The sequence below is a fragment of the Bombina bombina genome, chromosome 4, assembly GCF_027579735.1.
Source record: "Bombina bombina isolate aBomBom1 chromosome 4, aBomBom1.pri, whole genome shotgun sequence".
In the NCBI taxonomy this organism is placed as follows: Eukaryota; Metazoa; Chordata; class Amphibia; order Anura; family Bombinatoridae; genus Bombina; species Bombina bombina.
The window spans coordinates 1110111931-1110132694 of NC_069502.1; the positions used below are offsets into that span (position 1 = coordinate 1110111931).

General features: G+C 39.3%; 1 protein-coding gene across 2 annotated transcripts in view; it reads left to right on the forward strand.

Moving 5' to 3' along the window:
- Nucleotides 1-20764, forward strand: part of HHAT (hedgehog acyltransferase) — a 1153474-nt gene that overhangs the window by 628055 nt on the left and 504655 nt on the right. For both annotated transcript variants that reach the window (XM_053712382.1, XM_053712383.1), the window contains one exon: nt 5233-5268. In XM_053712382.1, the coding sequence (XP_053568357.1) occupies nt 5233-5268 (36 nt within the window). The remainder of the gene's footprint in view (nt 1-5232; nt 5269-20764) is intronic.

Here is a 20764-nt window from a genome sequence, read left to right on the forward strand (position 1 = left end):
ATACTCTGCAGCTGGTAAAAAAGTAATTGGAAACACATTAAGGGAACAACAATTTTACAGTATACTGTCCCTTTAAAGCTCAGCAGTTTAGTTGTCATTTATAGCTGGGTTGCACACCCTAGTTTTAGAGCATGAACGAGCCTGTACCACAGCACCTCACACACTGCATATGCAGATTTATAAATGGAGCTCAAACATATGTTTGAATAGATATTGAAACTGCCAAGAAAAATGCTTGTGCACATCTGTTTCTCAAGGGACACTTTTACTAAAACAGTGACACCAGGACTGCTGTTCATGAATGTAATGATGTATCTTTTATATTTACTAATATCAGTCTATGACCTACATAAAGAATATTTATTATCTTTTTAAAGATCTGTTCATTCCAAAAGAAAATGATTGGTCAGAATTTTGAGCCAATGAAACCTGCATATTAAATAACATAACAGAGGACCATAGTAATCTCTATGCATGAATAATATTTTGGTTTCAACTGAAAACATTTTGTAGAGCGCATAGAAATATTGTAATTGTAATAAAAAACAAATTTATACAAAGCCCTTTCATATTCTTTGATAATGCATTGTAGAGTGGGGATTTGGAGTCACCACTGAATCAATGAAAAGCAATTGGATTTTCAATAAACTCAAAAGGCTTGATACGTATCAAGGTTAGGATGGCACTGATAACAAGATTACTGATTTCCCTGGATGAAATATTTATACAGTTGGTCTTTGAGAGTGAAAGAAAAACTCTTTAAATGATGTGAAGTGTGGAAAATCAATTGATCTGCCTTCTGGAATATAATGTTTTCTGAGAGATGACTTTTTCTCCTCCATATTGGGAAATACACTTACTAACTGTGTTTAATCTAATTAGAATACAAAGTCCAGTGTTTAAATAATTTACAGGGATATGAATTGCATTTCATTATGTTACTGATTTATTATTACTCTGTGATAGGTGTTTAAAAACCCTGCAATACCTCATAATATGCCACATCTGTGTTGTGTTTTTCACTCCTCCGTGTGTACAATTATTTATTTATTACAATTTCAGGCCGGCAGTACACCCAGTTATATTATATACTGTCTTTTCCTGTGGTTCTGCAGTATATCCTATGGCTCAATGAAACTGATCCTCTAAACATCATGTCTGTCTAATAAATTGTGCAAAAACGCAGCCTGCCACATGCTTTCCGGTTAGTGTATACCTTATTTGTGATGGGTAGTGCAGCGCTTCTGATTCGTGGGAGCTCTCTAGCCTATGTGATGGTGTTATGTCATATGGTTATATAGGAAAAACGTATTATGAGGTAACGCAAGAGTTTTTAGACACCTATTACAGGAGCTATAGTCCAGTGGTAATGCAATGCTTAAAGGGACAGTATATACCCATTTTCATTTCACTGCATGTTATATACACGACTATAAAGAAGAATATGCATAGATACTGATAAAAAAAATTGAGTATTAAACCTTTTAAAAACATACTTAGGATCACAGTTTAGCACTGTTGAGGAGGTTAGACTGGGACACCCATTGAAAGGGGCTGGGAGAGCATTAAAGGCAGAAACTCCCCCCTCCCCTGCATATGAAAAGACCCATTACACACTCAAGAGTCTGTAGACATCAGTTTACATCTAAAACTTTGGAGCTCGTATGCTAATTTCTAATACCTTGAAGTCCTCCTATTATCTGAATGCATTTTGACAGTTTTTACGACTAGAGATCATTAGTTCAAATGTGCCAAATAGATAACATTGTGCTCGTGCCCATGGCGTTACCTATGAGTCAGCACTGATTGGCTTAAATGCAATTTTGTCAAAAGAACTGAGATAAGGGGGCAGTTTCCAGAGGCTTAGATACAAGGTAATCACAGAGGTAACAGTATATTAATATAACTGTGTTGGTTACGCATAACTGGGGAATGGGCAATAAAGGAATTATCTATCTTTTTAAACAATAACAAATAGACTGTCCCTTTAATGTAATCCTAGTTAAATGTATCTTTAAAGAAAACATGTAGCTGTTTGTGTATTCAATTTTTGTCATAATAAATGATCTGAGGCTACATTTGAAAATACAGCTTGACATGTTTACTATAATAATGTTACAGATAGGGTAGAAATACATGGATTTATAAATAGATAGTCCGAATGCGAGCATGCACAGATGAAAACACATGTGTTTTGTTGAATTTCAAGTTAATATCTGTTTGGAAGATGCTGGTTTTATATTTTGATATTCATTCTGATCATTTTATATTTTTATTTCAATTTTAGTAGATGTAGAGTTTTGCAGCCTGGTCAGACATAAAGACAGACTGACTGACTAACTGCACAAAAGTAAAAGCCAGCCTTTCTGGCTTACATGTCCCCTAAAATGAGAAACAGGAAACTTGCAAAATTAAATGAAAAACTAATTGAATTCCAGAGCTTAAGTTGTGTCTCAAAAAACAACAAAAAACCTTGCAGTGATATCTAGATGCGCTTTCATGCAATGTGTTGTGGCGTTGAAGAATTTGTTTGCCATGTATATGAAATAATGCTATTCTTTATTTGATTCTAAAACTTTGTTTACTGGATATATGAAAGGATCTATTTTGAGATCACTTTGCCACCTGGCTACCCCTGCCCTCATTCTCGGTGACTTCAACCTCCCTGTTGATAATCCCACTGCCTCCTCTGCAAAACAACTTCTGCAACTCGCTTCCACTTTTGGCCTGTCACAATGGACTGACTCTCCCACTCACAAAGATGGTCACTCCCTTGATCTGATTTTCAGCTATCGATGCACTCAAACTTCACAAACTCACCTTTTCCTCTTTCTGACCACCACCTCCTCACTTGTAACATCACCTTCCTCCCTACAACTCTCCCTCCTTCTACCCCTCATGCTAAACTTCACAGAAGTATCAAGTTATTAGATCAGCAACAGCTCGCTAGCTCTCTCCAACCTCTTCTCTCTTCCATCCCCTCCTTTTCCTGTCCTGATGAATCTCCAACTATAACTCCAACTATAACTCCACCCTTACATCGGTCCTTGATAATCTGGCCCCACCTACCATAGCTCGGAAAACATACACTCATCCTCAGCCCTGGCATACTCCTCTGACACTGTACCTACGCAGATGTTCCCGTACTGCTGAGAGACACTGGAGGAAATCTCAGAGTTCTGCTGACTTTCTTCACTATAAGTTCATCTTGAACTCTTACTACTCTGCCCTTAATCTATATAAGCAACATTACTTCTCTACTCTTATCTCTACTCTTTCTTCAAACCCAAAACGTCTGTTCTCCACATTCAATACTCTTCTCTGCCCACCCCCACCTCCCACCACAACATTTCTCTCAGTTCAAGATTTTGTCAGCTACTTCAACAACAAAATCGACTCCATCAGAAATTAAATCAGATCTCAACATACTACCAGTCTCCCACCCACTCAAAAGCTCACAATCATCCAAAACCCACATAGCCATAAATTTAGCTCTTTTACCCCTTATACTATCCTCTCACCTCACTACTTGTCCCCTCTACCCCATCCCCTCACAACTACTCCCCTCCCTCTCTTCTACCCTTACCCCTATACTCACACACATCTTCAACCTCTCCCTTAGCACTGGTATAGTTTTGACATCTCTTAAACATGCATTAGTCACACCTATCCTCAAAAAACCTTCTCTCGATCCAACCTCCCCATCCAACTACCGCCCTTTCCCTACTCTCTCTTGCCTCAAAGCTTCTTGAAAAGTTAGTTATATGCACATCTATCCCATTTCCTTACATTAAACTCCCTCCTTGATCCACTGCAATCTGGATTTAGCCTCCTTCACACAACAGAGACAGCAATTGTTAAGGTTACCAATGACCTACTTACAGCAAAATCCAAAGGCTTCTTCTCTCTACTTATCTTCCTTGATCTGTCTGCAGCCTTTGATACTGTCAACCACCCTCTTTTGCTCCATACCCTCCAATCCTTCGGCATCTGCGACACAGCTCTCTCTTGGTTCTCTTCCTATCTGTCTAACCGTACCTTTAGTGTAGCCTTCTCTGGGGCATCCTCTGCCCCGTTACCTCTTTCTGTTGGGGTACCGCAAGGCTCTGTCCTCGATCCCCTTCTCTTCTCAATCTACACGTCCTCATTAGGTTCCTTAATAAAGTCCCACGGGTTTCATTATCATTTGTATGCCGACAATACCCAAATCTACCTCTCTGCACCAGAACTATCTCCTTCCTGCTAACCCGTGTCACTAACATTCTCTCTCATATCTCATCTTGGATATCCTCTCACTACCTCAAGCTAAATATCTCCAAAACTGAGCACCTAATTTTCCACCCTTCTTCCAAAATCTCCACCCCCCATGTCTCTATAACTGTTGATAACTCCATCATTACCCCAACCTCACATGCCCGATGTCTTGGGGTCAGTCTTGACTCAGATCTTTCTTTCACTCCTCACATTCAGTCCTTGGCTAAAGCCTGCCGCTTCCACCTTAAAAACATTGCTAAAAGTAGACATTTCAACTAAGATTTTAATCCACTCTCTCATCCTTTCCCGCCTCGACTACTGCAACTCCATCCTCTCTGGTCTCCCTAGCTGCCGCCTAGCTCCTTTACAATACATAATGAATGCCTCTGCCAGGCTCATCTTCCTTGCACGTTGCACTTCATCTGCTGCACCCTCTGCCAATCCCTTCACTGGCTTCCTCTTGCCTCCAGGATTAAACACAAAATTCTTCAGACTGGCTCCCATCTTATGGAACTCTCTGCCTCGCTCCACAAGACTCTCCTCTAGTTTTAAAAGCTTTGAGTGCTCCCTGAAGACTCTAATATTCAGGGACGCATACAACCTACACTAACCTTCCTATCTTCACTGCTATCCCCTTAAACCCCATAGCATGTAAGCCTATGAGCCCAGCTGTTTGTAGTCCACCTTCGACTACAACAGTGCAACTCTCGGCAGGACCCTCTACCCATTTGATCCCTGTAATTATTTTTTATATACCACCTATGTTCATAGTGCTGCGGAACCTGCTGGCGCTGTACAAATACCTGATAATAATAATAAAAAATAATAATTCCATGAATTGCATGAACTGGCTGTTTACTCAAGGTATTTTTTTTATATAAGCTAATATACTATAAATATATCATATACAGTATTGTATATCCATTAGCATGATAGTGCTGTATTTATCTTCTAAATTATACCTATTTATTTTTGTAGGAGTTTTGATGTTGGTCTTCATCGCTTCCTTGTGAGGTAAGAAAGATGTGTACAAGTTGATAAGTACAAGGTAAATGCTGATTTACAACAATGTTTGCCAAAGTAATATTAAAGGGAAATGAAACCCAAAAATGTTCTGTCTTTCCTAAGATATGGTGAGTCCACGGAATCATCAATTACTAGTGGGAATATCACTCCTGGCCAGCAGGAGGAGGCAAAGAGCACCACAGCAAAGCTGCTATATATGTCACTTCCCTTACCCATAACCTCCAGTCATTCTCTTTGCCTGTGGTGCAAGGAGGAGGTGAAGTTTTGGTGTCTGATCTACAATAAAGATTTTTTTATTTTAAAGCAGAGTAGGTTTGCTCTGATCTTTCTAAAAGGCCTTAGCCCATGTCAGTCTCTTCAATAGGGCAATGGTGGCTTTTAAGCAATTGGGAATTTGTGGGGTACAATTCTCACTGCGTTTTCCCAAAACATTTTGCTGCCCTATTTAGATAGCCTGAGTAAGTTTACTCAGTCTTTCTGTATTTCCACATGTCCTTGTGAGGGATGGCATCCTCTCAAACCAGGTGAGTTGTCTTGCTGCCGGACAGATGAATATTAAGGTAAGTGCCAGTTTTATTTTTCTATGTAGCAGGGAAACATTTTGCACTTATTCAGCTGAAATGCTGCAGGGGGGCGTTTTTTATTATTCCTGTCAGGGTGCAGGTTTTTATGGCAGTTTTTGCAGACACTGTTAGTGTGAGGTGTTATTTATTTAATTGATGGCTCAGTGAGGATCTGTTTTTAGTAACGGATTATGTACTTTTATTGGGGGTTTTATTGTTTGCTTTTAAGCCTGTTTTTCAAGAAAGTTGTAAACTAAATAAAAATAAAAAATGACTTTTTTTCAGCTGTAGAACCGCCCCTTTTAGGGAGGTTCTGATTCTGTGAGTTTTTTTGGCACTTTTCTTCACTTCCTGTAAGAGTGAGGTGCGCATATTTCAGATGGCTCCGCTGTTTAGAAGGCTTCTTCCTGTTTTTGCTTCTCTGGAAATCCGGATTGTAAATGGGATCGTTTTTTTCCTCAGTTTGCTGCGGGTTGCAGGACAGGTAGGGCACCTCATTAATTCTGCTGAGGTGTATAGTGTTGCCTGGGGTATGTTTTCTTTATTTGGTAATTTTAAAAGGAACATTTATTTATGAACTTTTTTTGTTCTGTGTTATATCCTTTGTTAAAAGATAAAAAAAGTTTTAAAAAAAAAATTAAATTTTATTTTTATTTGCTTCTTTTTGTATTATGGATCAGGAGGCTGTGCAGGATGTTACCTGTAGCTTATGTTTTGATGCCCAGGTGGAACCCCCAGTACCTTTTTGTTCTTCATGTATTGAAAGAACTTTAGCTTATAGAAATATACTTTTTGACCCTGAGCCATCATTAGCTAAGGCGGATGCTGTTCAGGAGCCTCCTGTTTTAGATGTGCCACAGCTGTCTCCTCAAGCGTCCCAATCCTATTCATCTGCACATGCAGTGCCCTGCGTTTCCTCTTATGGTCCGTCTGGAGTTATTTTGTAAGATATTGCTCCCCAGGTATCTTCTGCAGTATCTGAGGTGTTGTCTGCTTTTTCCCATGTTGCAGGGAAAATGCAAAAGGACATTTAAAGAAACAGTAAGTAAGGTTTCTGATCCTGAAGTGGCTAATCAAAGTATTTCCTCTCAGAAGTCTGAGGATGAAGATTCTTCGGGTGCATCTGAGGGTGAAATTTCGGATTCAGGCAGTATAATTCCTTCTACTGATGCTGAAGTTGTGTGGATGGCTTGCTCAACTAAGAATTGGTTTAAACATTTATTTTTTCTGTACCTCTGATTTTACAAATGCTATTAAATGTACAGATTGGTTTGAACTTTATGTCTCCAAGGATGTTGCTGTTAAGGCACTGCCACAGCTTTCTTCTTTTATGTCCCAAGCCTATATGGCGTCACATGCAGTGCCCTGTGGTTCCTCTTAATCTCCTGGAGGAGGTTATTTACTTACAGAAGTTGCAAACTCAGGTATCTTCTGCGGTATATGTGGCTTTATCTGTTTTCCTTTACTTCAGGGAAAAGGCAAGAGGACATTTTAAGTCTCAGATAAGAGGATTTCTGCTCCACATGCTGCTACGCAGGTTTGTCTTCTTCCAAGTTAGTGAGGAGGTCCTGACTGACTGAATGACACCGATCCCTATCGTTGTCTTTCCTTTGGAGTTTTGTGAACTTTATCAGTTCTATATTTTCTTTCCTCTCTGGAAGGGTTCTAGTCATGCCGTGAGATGTACACAGGATTGTTATTGAGAATCTGGGGATATTTCTCCCTGTCTCACGTCCTTTTTAGGATTTCCTGTCGCTATCTTTCTCGAAATGCACAGTGTCTTTAGTAGAAGGGAACTTTCTACTGGAGATAATCTAGTTTTCTTTCTGACATAGGTAAGAAGCTGGAGGTTAAAATTTTTCATTTAGAGCAATGTCTTGTCTTATTAGACTTGCTGTACTAGCCGCCGGGCATTATGGTCAGCTGAGAAGCCTACCTGTGGTTTAGTGGTACAGCCTAGGCTTTATAGTTCTGCAGTGTCTCCTTTTAATGATGAGACTTTGTTTGGGTCATGCCTTTTCGAGTCGAATCTAAGTTTTCCTCCCAGGGGCAGATTTCTCTTTCTAGAGTATCTGAAATCTGAGTAAGATGAGAGGCATTCCTTGAACTGGATTCAGGGTCTTCATCTCTGGTAGTGACAGTTCCAGTCCCAGTTTGGGAACGGGATATAGGTATTTACCTCATATATTTCATATTCTGTCCTTCAAAGTAGTATCCTTTCTCCTTTGGTTCTAGTGGGCCTGTTCATAATGAACTTAGACCTGAGAGATTTATTGTTTTCTTAGTTTGAGCTATCCCAGTCAGACCTATAGGTCTTGGGATATTGCAAGTCTGTTTTTCTGGACAATATATAGTTCAGGTATCATCCTGACTTCGAGCTAACTCTCTTTTAAGAGATCTTGTCCAATCTTCTTTTCCGGGGATGGGAAATTAATCTGGAGAAGAGTTCCCTTGTTCTATCCACAAGGGTAATTTATTTGGGACTGCTGCCACAATACCCTGAATGCACCCAATTTCGTTTGATCTCGGAAGTTATGCAGGGTCAGGTCTGGTCAGTACCTGGATAGGAGACCGCCTGGGAACACCAGGTGCGCTATGTTTGGCACTTATTTGATTTTTAATCTAGGAGATGTCTTTCAGAGGTCAGAAAATCAATGATTTATTCATTTTCCCCACTCTGCAGTCTTCTGTCCGGCCAACAGTAAGCTCTAGTGGCCGGTGGATAGCTTTTAGCCATCTTGCAACCAGGAGATTGGGAGTTTGGATTTAGCTGCAGTTGATATTTCTTCACTTTTCTGTGACCCTGTGTATGGAGGGAATTGAGTGCCAGAATCCGTAAGAAAGCGCTCAGTGTGTTTGGCAATTCCATTCACCTCTCTCTGTGCCCCGCTGTACTGTGTCTTCACTGCCTCTGCAGCACCGCTCCGTCTCACCTCTTCAGCGCTCCCCACGGGAGCTGTGGCTAAAACAAAGGTTCCGGTCCGACTGGTGCAGAAAGGGATGTGTACAGGGAACTTCACCTTTTTCCCTCAAGAGAACAACTTTAGATCAGCTAAATCCTTGCACACACAAGGGTAGGTAAAAAATGCGTTTGACCTTGTTACCTTGCTGGCGTGTATACCTTTTAAGTGCGATTCTAATAAAGGAGCTTTCTATTTTTAAGCCATTGGACTGGCGGTACATTATTTATATTCACCCTCTTTTTACCTACCCTTGTGTGTGCGAGGGTTTAGCTGATCTATGGAGGGAATTGGTCTGATGGTATTCCATGGACATCATTCCTTTTGCTATTTTCCATGACATGGAGAACTTTCAGATCTTTCTTAAAGGATAGATTTAGATCAGATGACAAGAGACTTTCTTCCGTAGTATCTATCTCCGGGCGGGTGCTTCTGGAGATATTCCTGGGTGATGTGACCACAGATGCCAACCTACTGGGCTGGTAAGCTGTCTGGGTCTTGTTTAAGGATTATGGACTCGGAAGTGTCTGCTCTCCTCTTTAAAAGTTGAGAGCAATTAGCAATGCTCTGATGACTTGACCTCAGTCATCCCTAGCTTGGTTCCAGTCTGACAATATCACCTCAAGGGTTTATATCAACCAATGGGAAGGAACTAGGGGTTCCTTAGCCATGTAGAGGGTGACTTGGATTGTTCAGTGGGAGGAAGCTCACATTTGCTGTCGGTCATCTACTTTCCAAGGGTGGATAATTGGAAGTCAGACTTCTAAACATCCCGGGGAGTGAGCATTTCCATCTGGAAGTGTTCTCTAGGTAGACCCTCACATGGGGGGTTTCAGGAGTTGGCTTCTGTGGGAGTTTTGACAGAACTGCAAGTTTGAAGGTACGGTTTATGGTCATGGGATCCGCAGACCGTCCTGATAGATGTTCTGATGTTTTTCTTGTTTTTCAGTCTTGCATACCTTTTTCCTCTTTTCACAAGTCAGTACTCGTATTTTCAGGTTACAGCAGCAGTGATTTTATTAGCCTCTGCGTGGCCTCGCAGGATCTGGTATGCAGACCTAGTGGAAATGTTGTATCTCCACCTTGGAGACTACCTCTGAGGAAGGACTTTTGATTCTTGGTCTTTTACTTCATCTAAATCTCTGAAGCTGACTACTTGAAGATTGGACGCTTAGTTTTGTCTAAGCGGGAGTTTTTCTGAATTTTTTATCCTTTCTCCAGGGTGGTCTGGAGAAGGGTTTGTCAGTCAGTACCCTGAAGGGTCAATTTTCTGCATCGTCTTTTTTGCTACATAAGCATCTGGTGGACGTGCCAGATGTGCAATCTTTTTGTCAGGCACTGGTCTACATCAAACCTGTGTTTAAGTCGGTTGCTCCCCCCTTAGGGTTTTACCCTTGTTCTTAAAGTTTTGCAGTAGGCTCTGTTTGAGCCTTTACTTTCCATAGATATTAAGTTATTATCTTGGAAGGTTTTGTTTCTCATTGCTATTTTTACTGCTTGGAGAGTCTCGGCGCTCTCAGTTTTGCAGTGTGATTTGCCTTATCTTATCTTTCATGCAGTTAAGGCAGTTATCCGTACTAGTTAGGTTTTGTTCCTAAGTGGTTTCAGATAAATGTATCAGAAAATTGTTGTTCCTTCTCTGTGTCCTTAACTTTCTTCTCATTGTTGTTGTTGTACAACTTTGATGTTGTGCGTGCTTTTATTTTCTATCTACAGGCGACTAAGGATTGTCGCCAGTTTGCTGTTTGTTTCTCTGGGAAACATAAAGGTTGAGTAGTATAATGCGTTTGGTTTATGAGACTGCTGGACAGCAGCCTCCTGAGAGAATTTCAGCTCATTTCACTAGGGCTGTCCCTTCTTCTTGGGCTTTCAAGAAGGAAGTTTCTGTAGAACAGATTTGCAAGGCTGCAACTTGGTCCTCTCTTTATACTTTTACCAAATTTTATATTTTTGTCTTAGCTGAGGCTTCTTTTGGAGAAAGGTTCTTCATGCAGTGATGCCTTCTGTTTAGGTAACCTGTCTTGTCCCTCCCTAATCATCTGTGTCCTCTAACTTGGGTATTGGTTCCCACTAGTAATTGATGATTCTGTAGACTCAACATATCTTAGGAAAGAAAACATATTTTATGCTTACCTGATACATTTCTTTCTTTCCGGATATGGTGAGTTCACGCCCACCCTTTTTTTTAAGACAGTTATTTTTAGCTAAAACCTCAGGCACCGCTACACTTTTGTAGTATCTTCTTTTTCCATTTTCCCTTTGGCTGAATGACTGGAGGTTATGGGTAAGGGAAGTGACATATATAGCAGCTTTGCTGTGGTTCTCTTTGCCTCCTCCTGCTGGCCAGGAGTGATATTCCCACTAGTAATTGATGATTCCGTGGACTCGCCATATCCAAAAATAAATAAATTTATCAGGTTAGTATAAATTATGTTTTTGTTATTCATACAGAGCATACCATTTTAAAAATGTAAAATTTTCTTTGTTCTCATGATATTCTGTGTTGAAGATAAGCCTAGGTAGGTGTCAGTAGCACTACAAAGCAGGAAATAGTGCTGCCATCTAGTGGATAACATTCTTGCAAAACTGTTGCCATATAGTGCTGTAGAAAAGGTCCAGATCCTAAAATTACGTCTGATTTTCAACAAAAGATAATAAGTGAAACAAAAACATTTTTAACGTTACATGCTCTATCTGAACTGAATCATGAAAAAAAAATTTGGATTTCATATCCCTTTTACAATTTACTAAAAATATCATCTCTGGTTACAGTGATTTACAGCTGTTGGCTTGAGAAGTAAGACAACATCAGAACTGTTAGAGATCTGAATAATAAGTGCATAAATCTATACAATATGTGACATTTTTATTGAGGACCGGTTAAGAGATGATTAGCTAAAATGGCTTAGGCTTTAACTTTACTCCCCACCACTAAATAAATATTTCAGTGAAGAACAAACAACAACAACATGCAACTCTCATCTATTTTGCAAACGTGCTTCATTGCATGTTCAGATCTTTTTATTACATATGCAGATATTGACATGTAGTGGATCTAAGTAATGATAATGTGGTTTTCTGTAATTATGCATCATTTGCTGTTTACTGATGTATCTACTACTTCTTGATATTATGTATGTGCATTATTCACAATTTGCATATTCGTTTGACAAACTAATTTGCGAATAACAAATAATGCACATGCCTACTTAAAGGGACACTGTACCCAAAATATTTCTTTCGTAATTCAGATTGAGCATGCAATTTTAAGCAACTTTCTAATTTACTCCTATTATCAATTTTTCTTCGTTCTCTTGCTATCATTATTTGAAAAAGAAGGCATCTAAGCTTTTTTTTGGTTTCAGTACTCTGGACAGCACTTTTTTATTGGTGGATGAATTTATCCACCAATCAGCAAGGACAACCCAGGTTTTTCACCAAAAATGGGCCGGCATTTAAACTTACATTCTTGTATTTCAAATAAAGATACCAAGAGAATGAAGACAATTTGATAAAAGGAGTAAATTAGAAAGTTGCTTAAAATTTCATGCTCAATCTGAATCACAAAAGAAAATGTTTGGGTACAGTGTCCCTTTAATACTATCATCTGCTTTTATAGCGTTTTCTTGGCTGTAAGAAAAAGTTTTATAGTGACCTAGCTTCCACTTGTTAAAGGGATTGTCTAGTCAAAATTAAACTTCCATAATTGAGATAGAGCATGCAATTTTAAGCAACTGTATAATTTACTTTTATTATCAAGTTTTCTTTGTTCTCTTGCTATCTTTATTTAAATGTAAGCTTAGGAGCCGGCCCATTTTTTTTTCTAGCACCTGGGTAGCGCTTGTTGATTAGTGGCTACATTTAGACACCAATCAGAAAGTTCTACCCAGGTGCTGAACCAAAAATAGGATGGCTCCTATGCGTACATTACTACTTTTTCAAATAAAGATACCAAGAGAATGAAGATAAATTGATTATAGGAGTAAATTAGAATGTTGCTTACAATTACATGCTCTATCTGAATCATGAAAGTTTAATTTTGACTAGACTATTCCTATAAACCCATCTGTATAATATGGGATACATTTTTACATGGGCATTCGGATCATTTGTGAAATGTAGGAAATCATCCAAAACACATGACATTTCCAGTGAATTGTGAAAACACTGTAATATAAAATAATAGAACATTTATAGGGATTAGGACAATATCATTTAGTTTATCCTGTAATATATTGTTAAAGGGACACTCAAGTCAAAAATTAAACTTTAATTATTCAGATAGAGCAAACACTTTTAAACAACTTTCCAATTCACTTCCATTCTCTAAAATGTGCACAATCTTTTTATATAGACACTTTCTGGGGGACCAGCTCCTACAGACCATGTGCAAGATTCGCAAAATATAGAGATTGTAATGCTCGTGGGATATTCCACTATCAGACCAAACTTGGCCAGTAGTCTTCTTATCCCAGCGTGAAGCTGGAATGATAGGGAATATCCCAGAGCAGAGAAAGTTTGCAAAATGAGGTAAACAGTACTCACACTATGCAGGGTAGTCTTTGGCGGCAGCATGTAGGAATCAGCGGTAAGGCAGATCAAGGGTAAACCACTTGAAGGACTGAAATAGACAGGATAGTCTCTGACGGCAATAGGTAGGGAATCCAGCGGTAAGGCAGTTCAAGGGTAAACCACTTGAAGGACTGAAACAGACAGGATAGTCTCTGACAGCAATAGGTAGGGAATCCAGCGGGAAGGCAGTTCAAGGGTAAACCACTTGAAGGACTGAAATAGACAGGATATTCTCTGACGGCAATAGGTAGGGAATCCAGCGGTAAGGCAGTTCAAGGGTAAACCACTTGAAGGACTGAAACAGACAGGATAGTCTCTGACAGCAATAGGTAGCGAATCCAGCGGTAAGGCAGTTCAAGGGTAAATCAATATAATGGTCAGGCAGGCAGAGTTCGTCAACAGAATGGCAATCCAATATTTTAGGGTTAAGGCAAGCAGAGTAGTCAAACAGGGAGAGTTCATCAACAGTAAAGCAATCCAGCAATTAAGGGGTTAAGGCAAGCAGCATAGTCAAACAGGCAGGGTTAATCAACAGTTAAGCAATCCAGCAATTAAGGCGTTAAGACAAGCAGCATAGTCAAACAGGCAAAGTTCATCAACAGTTAAGCAGTCCAGCAATTCAGGGGTTAAGACAAGCAGCGTAGTCAAAGAGGCAGAGTTCATCAACAGTTAAGCAATCCAGCAATAGAGTTCATGGCAAGCAGCGTAGTCAAACAGGCAGAGTTCATCAACAGTTAAGCAGTCCAGCAATTCAGGGGTTAAGACAAGCAGCGTAGTCAAACAGGCAGAGTTCATCAACAGTTAAGCAGTCAAGCAATTTGGGGGTTAAGGCAAGCAGCGTAGTCAAACAGGCAAAGTTCATCAACAGTTAAGCAGTCCAGCAATTCAGGGGTTAAGGCAAGCAGCGTAGTCAAACAGGCAGAGTTCATCAACAGTTAAGCAATCCAGCAATGCAGAGTTTAAGGCAAGCAGCATAGTCAAAGAGGCAGAGTTCATCAACAGTTAAGCAGTCCAGCAATTCAGGGGTTAAGGCAAGCAGCGTAGTCAAACAGGCAGAGTTCATCAACAGTTAAGCAGTCCAGCAATTCAGGGGTTAAGGCAAGCAGGATAGTCAAACAGGTAGAGTTCAGTAACAGTGAATAAATACAGCAATTCAGCATACAGATATACAGCACCCAGGAGCACAAGAAGAAACACCTATACTTGGGCACAGGTGAGAGAGACTGAGGCCTTTAAATAGGGAAGACAGGGTGGACAATGATGATGTCATCAGCGTGATGTAGTTACACTGCCTTATCCCTAGCAACAGGAGGAGTGCCTGTGTTGGTGGCAACGACCACAGCAGAGCAGAGAGCAGCGTGACAGAGATATGTATAAACTAAGTGCTTTTGTGTTGTCTTTTTAATATGACTTTAATAAAAAAATTCTATACTCCTGTGTTTAGTGGTCCTTCAAGAAATATGTTTTTCTCTTATTTATAATCTAATCGTATATCTTTCATACAGCAGGGGATATAGAAGTAGTGTTGAAGAAAAAAGAAAAGAAGAAAAAAAAAAATTCTTTAAACTTGCACCTAACACTACAGATTAAAAATTCTGTTGACAGCTTAAGACTTACAGTGAGCATATGTGTAAAGTATATCTGTCTCCAGTGATGGATTTCTACAATATAGCTTAACCCATTTGAAGTTTTGTACAAGTCTTCAATATCTGCTTTGACTTTCTCTGCTGTTCTATAATATATACTACATCATATTTGGTAGGCTTTAGACCTACTGCATGAGCTAGAAAATAAATTACAGATTGTGGTGAAATAGAAAAAGGTCACATTTTGTCATGTGTGACGTGATCAATAACATCTGAGTCCTATTTTTTTTTTTTTTTTTTCATTTAAAATGAAAAACTGAAACTCTGACTTTCAACCCCTGAACCTTGAGTGAATATGTGTAAAAAAGAAAATAAGCTAGGTTGTAAGACCAAACGCAGTACCAAATGTGAAGCAATTTAGCCACACAAGGAAAACGCAAATTAATGTGTGTTTTACGTATGTCTTTCCTTTCTTATCTAGTTTATGATTCAAATTATTGGTTGCATTACCTGCTCATTAGATGAACAATCTTGATTTTTTTTTTTTTATTCCTTGTAAAGAGGAGGAATTTCATTAAGGGTCTCTCTAGAATCACTGGTCTCTCCAGTGTCTTCAGCCTTAAAAATTGTCTATGTTATTTTGTGCAGATGCATTGCTAGGGAATTGAAAGTTTAGTGCATCTTTAATGGACATTAAATGGATAGAAAATTAAAAAATTAAACTTGTGTGGTTTAGAAAGAGCATGCAATTTTAAGAGAATTTTCATTTTACTCTTTTATGGATTAATTTGTTTTCCTGGATTTCTTTGTTAAAAAAAGCATACCTATATAGGATCAGAGCAGCAGTGTTTTACTAGGATCTAGCTGGTGATTGGTGGTTACACACATATGCCTTTCATCATTGGCTCAACAGATGTGTTCAGCTTGGTCCAGCAGTTGCTGTTTTGTAGCTGACCTTAACTATGTGTTTATCACCTTCACAGCTTATTCTTTTGTGATGCAGCTGTGGAAGTGATTTGCATTAATGTTAAAAGCTCTGTTTTGTCTGTGTTAGCCAGGCATGTCTTATGGCTTAAGTCTTGGTCTGCTGATATGGTTTCCAAGAGCAGTCATTTAACACTTCCTTTCAAGAATAAAACTCTGTTTGACCCATGACTAGATATTATTGCTAAGGTCACTGGTGATAATTGAGATTTTTGCAACAGGACAAGAAGTCCAAGAAAAAAATAGACCTATGAGATGCTTTTGTTCCTTTGGCAAACTATATGCCAAAAGAGAATTTCTACTACAACACAGCGGGGTTTTCACAAGATGGACACGTTTTTCATAGTCTAAGACCAATAAGGTTGTGTCCCCCACTCTGGACAAGGATCAAGTGGTGAGCAGATTGTGACTTTTTCAAGAGGTGTGGCCAATGTTAGTCCCCTTGGGTGTTGGAGATTTTGTTGCAAGGATACAGAATACATTTTCTACACTCTTGTGTAGAAAACAAGAATTAGGTGCCTTTTGCCCAATTCTGGATCTCAAATCTCTGAAAAAATTCCAGAACATCCCCACCTTCAAAATTTAGACAATTCACACTTTTCTTTCTTCAGGGCAATAGGATCATTTTATGCCTGTAATAAACTTTAAAGATGCTTATTTGCATTTTCCGATTCCTTCCTCTTGCCTTCCTTGCTAGGCTTTACCAGTTTGAAGGACCAATGCTTTGCAGACACACGTGTTTCATAATTTTGCTAAAGAGCTCTGTTGGTCCTCAAACTTGAGTGTCCCTTCTACGGTCATTGTAGACTCTTTTTCCAAGTCATGTACTCATCTGCAACACGCACCCTTTCTCACTGTGGCTCAATAAATGAAAGTAGTGGGTTTGATGGTATCTGATTCCATCACAGTTTCTTTTGCCAGGTTTCATCTGATACCTTTGCAGCTATCCCTTCTTCATCAGGAGAATGGGTATCACAAAGGATCTGTATTATACTGTCCCTTTGGATCAGAAGAATCTGTGGTCTATATCATGGTAGCAGACTCACCACTCCATTGTCCAAGGTTTTATGTTTGTTCATCCAGTCTGGGCAGTGATCACCACAGACTCCAAATTATAGGGCTGTGGGGCCTCTGATATTGCAGGGAGTTTGGTCTGCTCAAGAGACAAAGTTTCTAATAAACATTTTGGAACTCTGTGATTTTCAAGGCTTTTCAAGTTTGGATCAGTCTGACAGAATGTTTTCAAAAGATTTTTAATCAGACATTTTCATAGCTTTAGAGGCAGTATCCTCTATTCGGCCTGCAAGTTCCATTTGCACACACCACTTTTGGTGCAGTAAAACTGTGTTTCTGTACTGGCAAATGCAACTCCTGCAGGGCCATTTAAAATATGAATATTTCACCAGAAATATTTGTCCTGAGTCGTTTTATTCCCCTTAAACAGAGCACAATTAATATGGTAGCAAGGTCACATGGGCTTATTTTCTAGACCAGTTCCCTGGCATGGTTCCCTAAAACACAAGAGGTTCAGGGCTTACTGCTCTCTCCTTTCAATGTGTGAATTTATGGCAGAACCGCAACTAACGTCCTCCTTTCTGCGGCATGGCATGAGAGACAGCTCCTCCCACCTAACTTCTTACTATCTGAGAAACTGCTGTGCCATGCTGAGATAAAATGCCTAGAACTGAAGTGTAAATATGTTGCAGCCTCTTTGGTTGTCATGTTAACCGCATCAACTAGGTATTTTATCTCAGCACAGCATGGCTGTTTCTCAGATAGCAGGAGGTAATGTGGGAGGAGCTGCCTCCATACTCCATGGTGATTTACTGATCTTTCCTTCTGCTCTTGTAAGTTGCGCTCAACAAATACTATCACTCGAACTAGAAAAAAATGACTTTAAACTTGTAATACGAGCACACAGATTCTTGCTAAGTACTGCATTTTACTCAAGCACAATTCACGCTAGAAATCTTAGGCAAAATACCGCCCACTTGTAATCTAGGCCACATTGCTGTACATTTTAGCCCAGTGGTCCTATTGCTTAGTTATTTTTTTTCTAGGAATTAGAATTTTGTCAGAGCTTAACAAGATTCACGAGATAGCTGCAAATGCAAAAACAAAGATAAGATTCTAAAGCTGCCATTTTTATACTGCAAAACTATAGATAGGTGAAAGTAAGACATGGAAAGAAAACAAAGAAATATTTCATCTTCAGAAATAAGATAGATATTACAATTACTATCTTGAGAATTACAAATATTCTAATTTACTTTGTTGTTTGTGCCTTAAAATAGATTTATAATTATTCCCCATGGAACATTATTTGTGAGACATTTGAATTGGTAATTCATATTGTTTGGTTTTATATTTATATCAATGTTTTGTTCCATAGGGTATTTTTAATTAAAAAAAATGAAAGCTCCATATTTTAATAATAAAGAAAATGAATAATTATTAGTGTGGGTTTTGCATTGACAGACTCAGATTTTGATTAGTGGGCTCCCGAGTATACTTTTGCTACCCATGCAGGTAGCTGTCTCAGTTTTGTCAATTTGCCTCTAATACCAAGCAGAGATGCTGAGAAAGCAGATGGATTTGTATGCGTTTTCTTGCTTAGTTATGCTTTTACACAGAGAGTATGATTCACTTCATTTAACTCATCTATTTGATGAAGCTTCTTTATAGATTCCTGGGTAGATATTTTGCATATTGGCTAACTGTAGCTTTTTTATCAGTATTGAGGATACCTATAATGAAATACCTATTTATATTTAAGGGACATGTTAATTAAATAGTAAAAGGCTTTAATTTCTTAACATATTTTGTTATTGCACCAATTTCCTGCAGTAACTATGTGTTTGCTTCCCCTGAGAGTGGTTAAACACATAAAGTCCTGCTTGGGAGCTAACATGTATTACTGCTCCTGAGCATACACAGGCAATGAGCCAAAAACTTGTTGTGACATGTTCATGACCTGTTCAGCAGCATGTACTGTAATATTTTCTTTTGCAAGATGTACCGAGTCCACGGATTCATCCTAACTTGTGGGATATTGTCCTTCCTGACAGGAAGTAGCAAAGAGAGCATCACAGCAGAGCTGTCTATATAGCTCCCCCCTTAACTCCACCCCCCAGTCATTCTCTTTGCTGGCTCTAAGCAGGAAGAGTAAAGAGAAGAGGTGTTAAACTGTTAGTTTTATTTTATCTTCAATCAAGTGTTTGTTATTTTTAAATGGTACCGGTGTTGTACTATTTACTTTCAGGCAGGACATAGATGAAGATTTCTGCCTGGAGGATGATGATCTTAGCATTTGTAACTAAGGTCCACTGCTGTTCCCACATGAGCTGAGGAGTACAGGAAAACTTCAGTGTGAGGAACGGTTTCTTGCTATACAGCAATGAGGTATGTTCAGTCATATTTTCTGCAGAGACTGTGTTAACTCAGAAAGGCTGACAGTGTCCCCATTAGGGGAAGGGTGAGCAGTAATCCTAGTGTTATCAGAGGTTTTTACTAGCTTGCATAAAGGGTTAATTTTTTGTGGGCACTCAGTTTGTTATGTGAATTTGGGACAAACGTTTTTGTGTCTGGGAGTAAGGTTTTCTGTTTTATGGGACATTTGCTTGAGGGTTCTTTGGGGTTGTTTATAACCCACATGGCTTTCAGGCAGGGTTTGTTAGTTTTGTGTAGGCCCCAGCAACATTGAGTGAGGTGGGCGGGGCCTACATTTACAAGCTGTAAGCAACTTCTCCTGAGGTCATGAGAGTCTTCTGAGTGACTAATTGAAGCTTTAAACCCCATATTATCGCTTCCTAAGGGCAGGTAGAGCCACAGCAGAGCTGTGGCAAGGTGCTTTAGGGGGTTTTAACCAGTTTTAGACACTTATCAATCCGTTTTTTTTCATTTGGCGGTCTATTGCTTTTTTACTTGTGGTGCAAGCCTTCTAAAGCTTAGTGGGTACACTGTTAAAATTTCAGAATTTTTGAAGCAATTTTAACCTGTTTTGCAGTTTGTGTATGCCTTTTTTTCTCTTAAAGGTACAGTACCGTTTTTGCAAATTGTGTTTTTTTCATTAAAGTGTTTTCCAAGCTTGCTTGCTTCATTACTAGCCTGTTAAACATGTCTGACACTGAGGAAACTCATTGTTCAATTTGTTTAGAAGCCATTATGGAACCCCCTCTAAGAATGTGTCCCAATTGTACTGATATGTCTATAAATTGCAAACAGCATATTTTGACTTATAAGAATTTGGCATTAAATGATTCTCAGACAGAAGTAAATCGGGTTTCGCCATCTAGTTCTCCCCAAGTATTTCTAGTGCGCCTAATTCTTTCACCTTGCAAGATATGGCTTCAGTTATGAATACTACCCTCACAGAGGTTTTATCTAAACTGCCAGGGTTGCAAGGGAAGCGCAGTAGCTCTGGGTTAAGAACAAATGCTGAGCCTTCTGACGCTTTAGTAGCCGTATCCGATATTCCCTCACAATGTTCTGAGGTAGGGATGAGGGATTTGCTGTCTGAGGGAGAGATATCTGATTCAGGAAAGATGTTCCCTCAGACAGATTCAGATATGACAGCATTTAAATTTAAGCTAGAGCACCTCCGTTTATTGCTCAGGGAGGTTTTAGCTACTCTGGATTATTGTGACCCTATTGTCGTTCCAGAGAAATTGTGTAAAATGGACAAATATTTTGAGGTTCCTGTTTACACTGATGTTTTTCCGGTCCCTAAGAGGATTTCAGACATTGTTACTAAGGAGTGGGATAGACCAGGTATTCCGTTCGCTCCCCCTCCTGTTTTTAAGAAAATGTTCCCCATTTC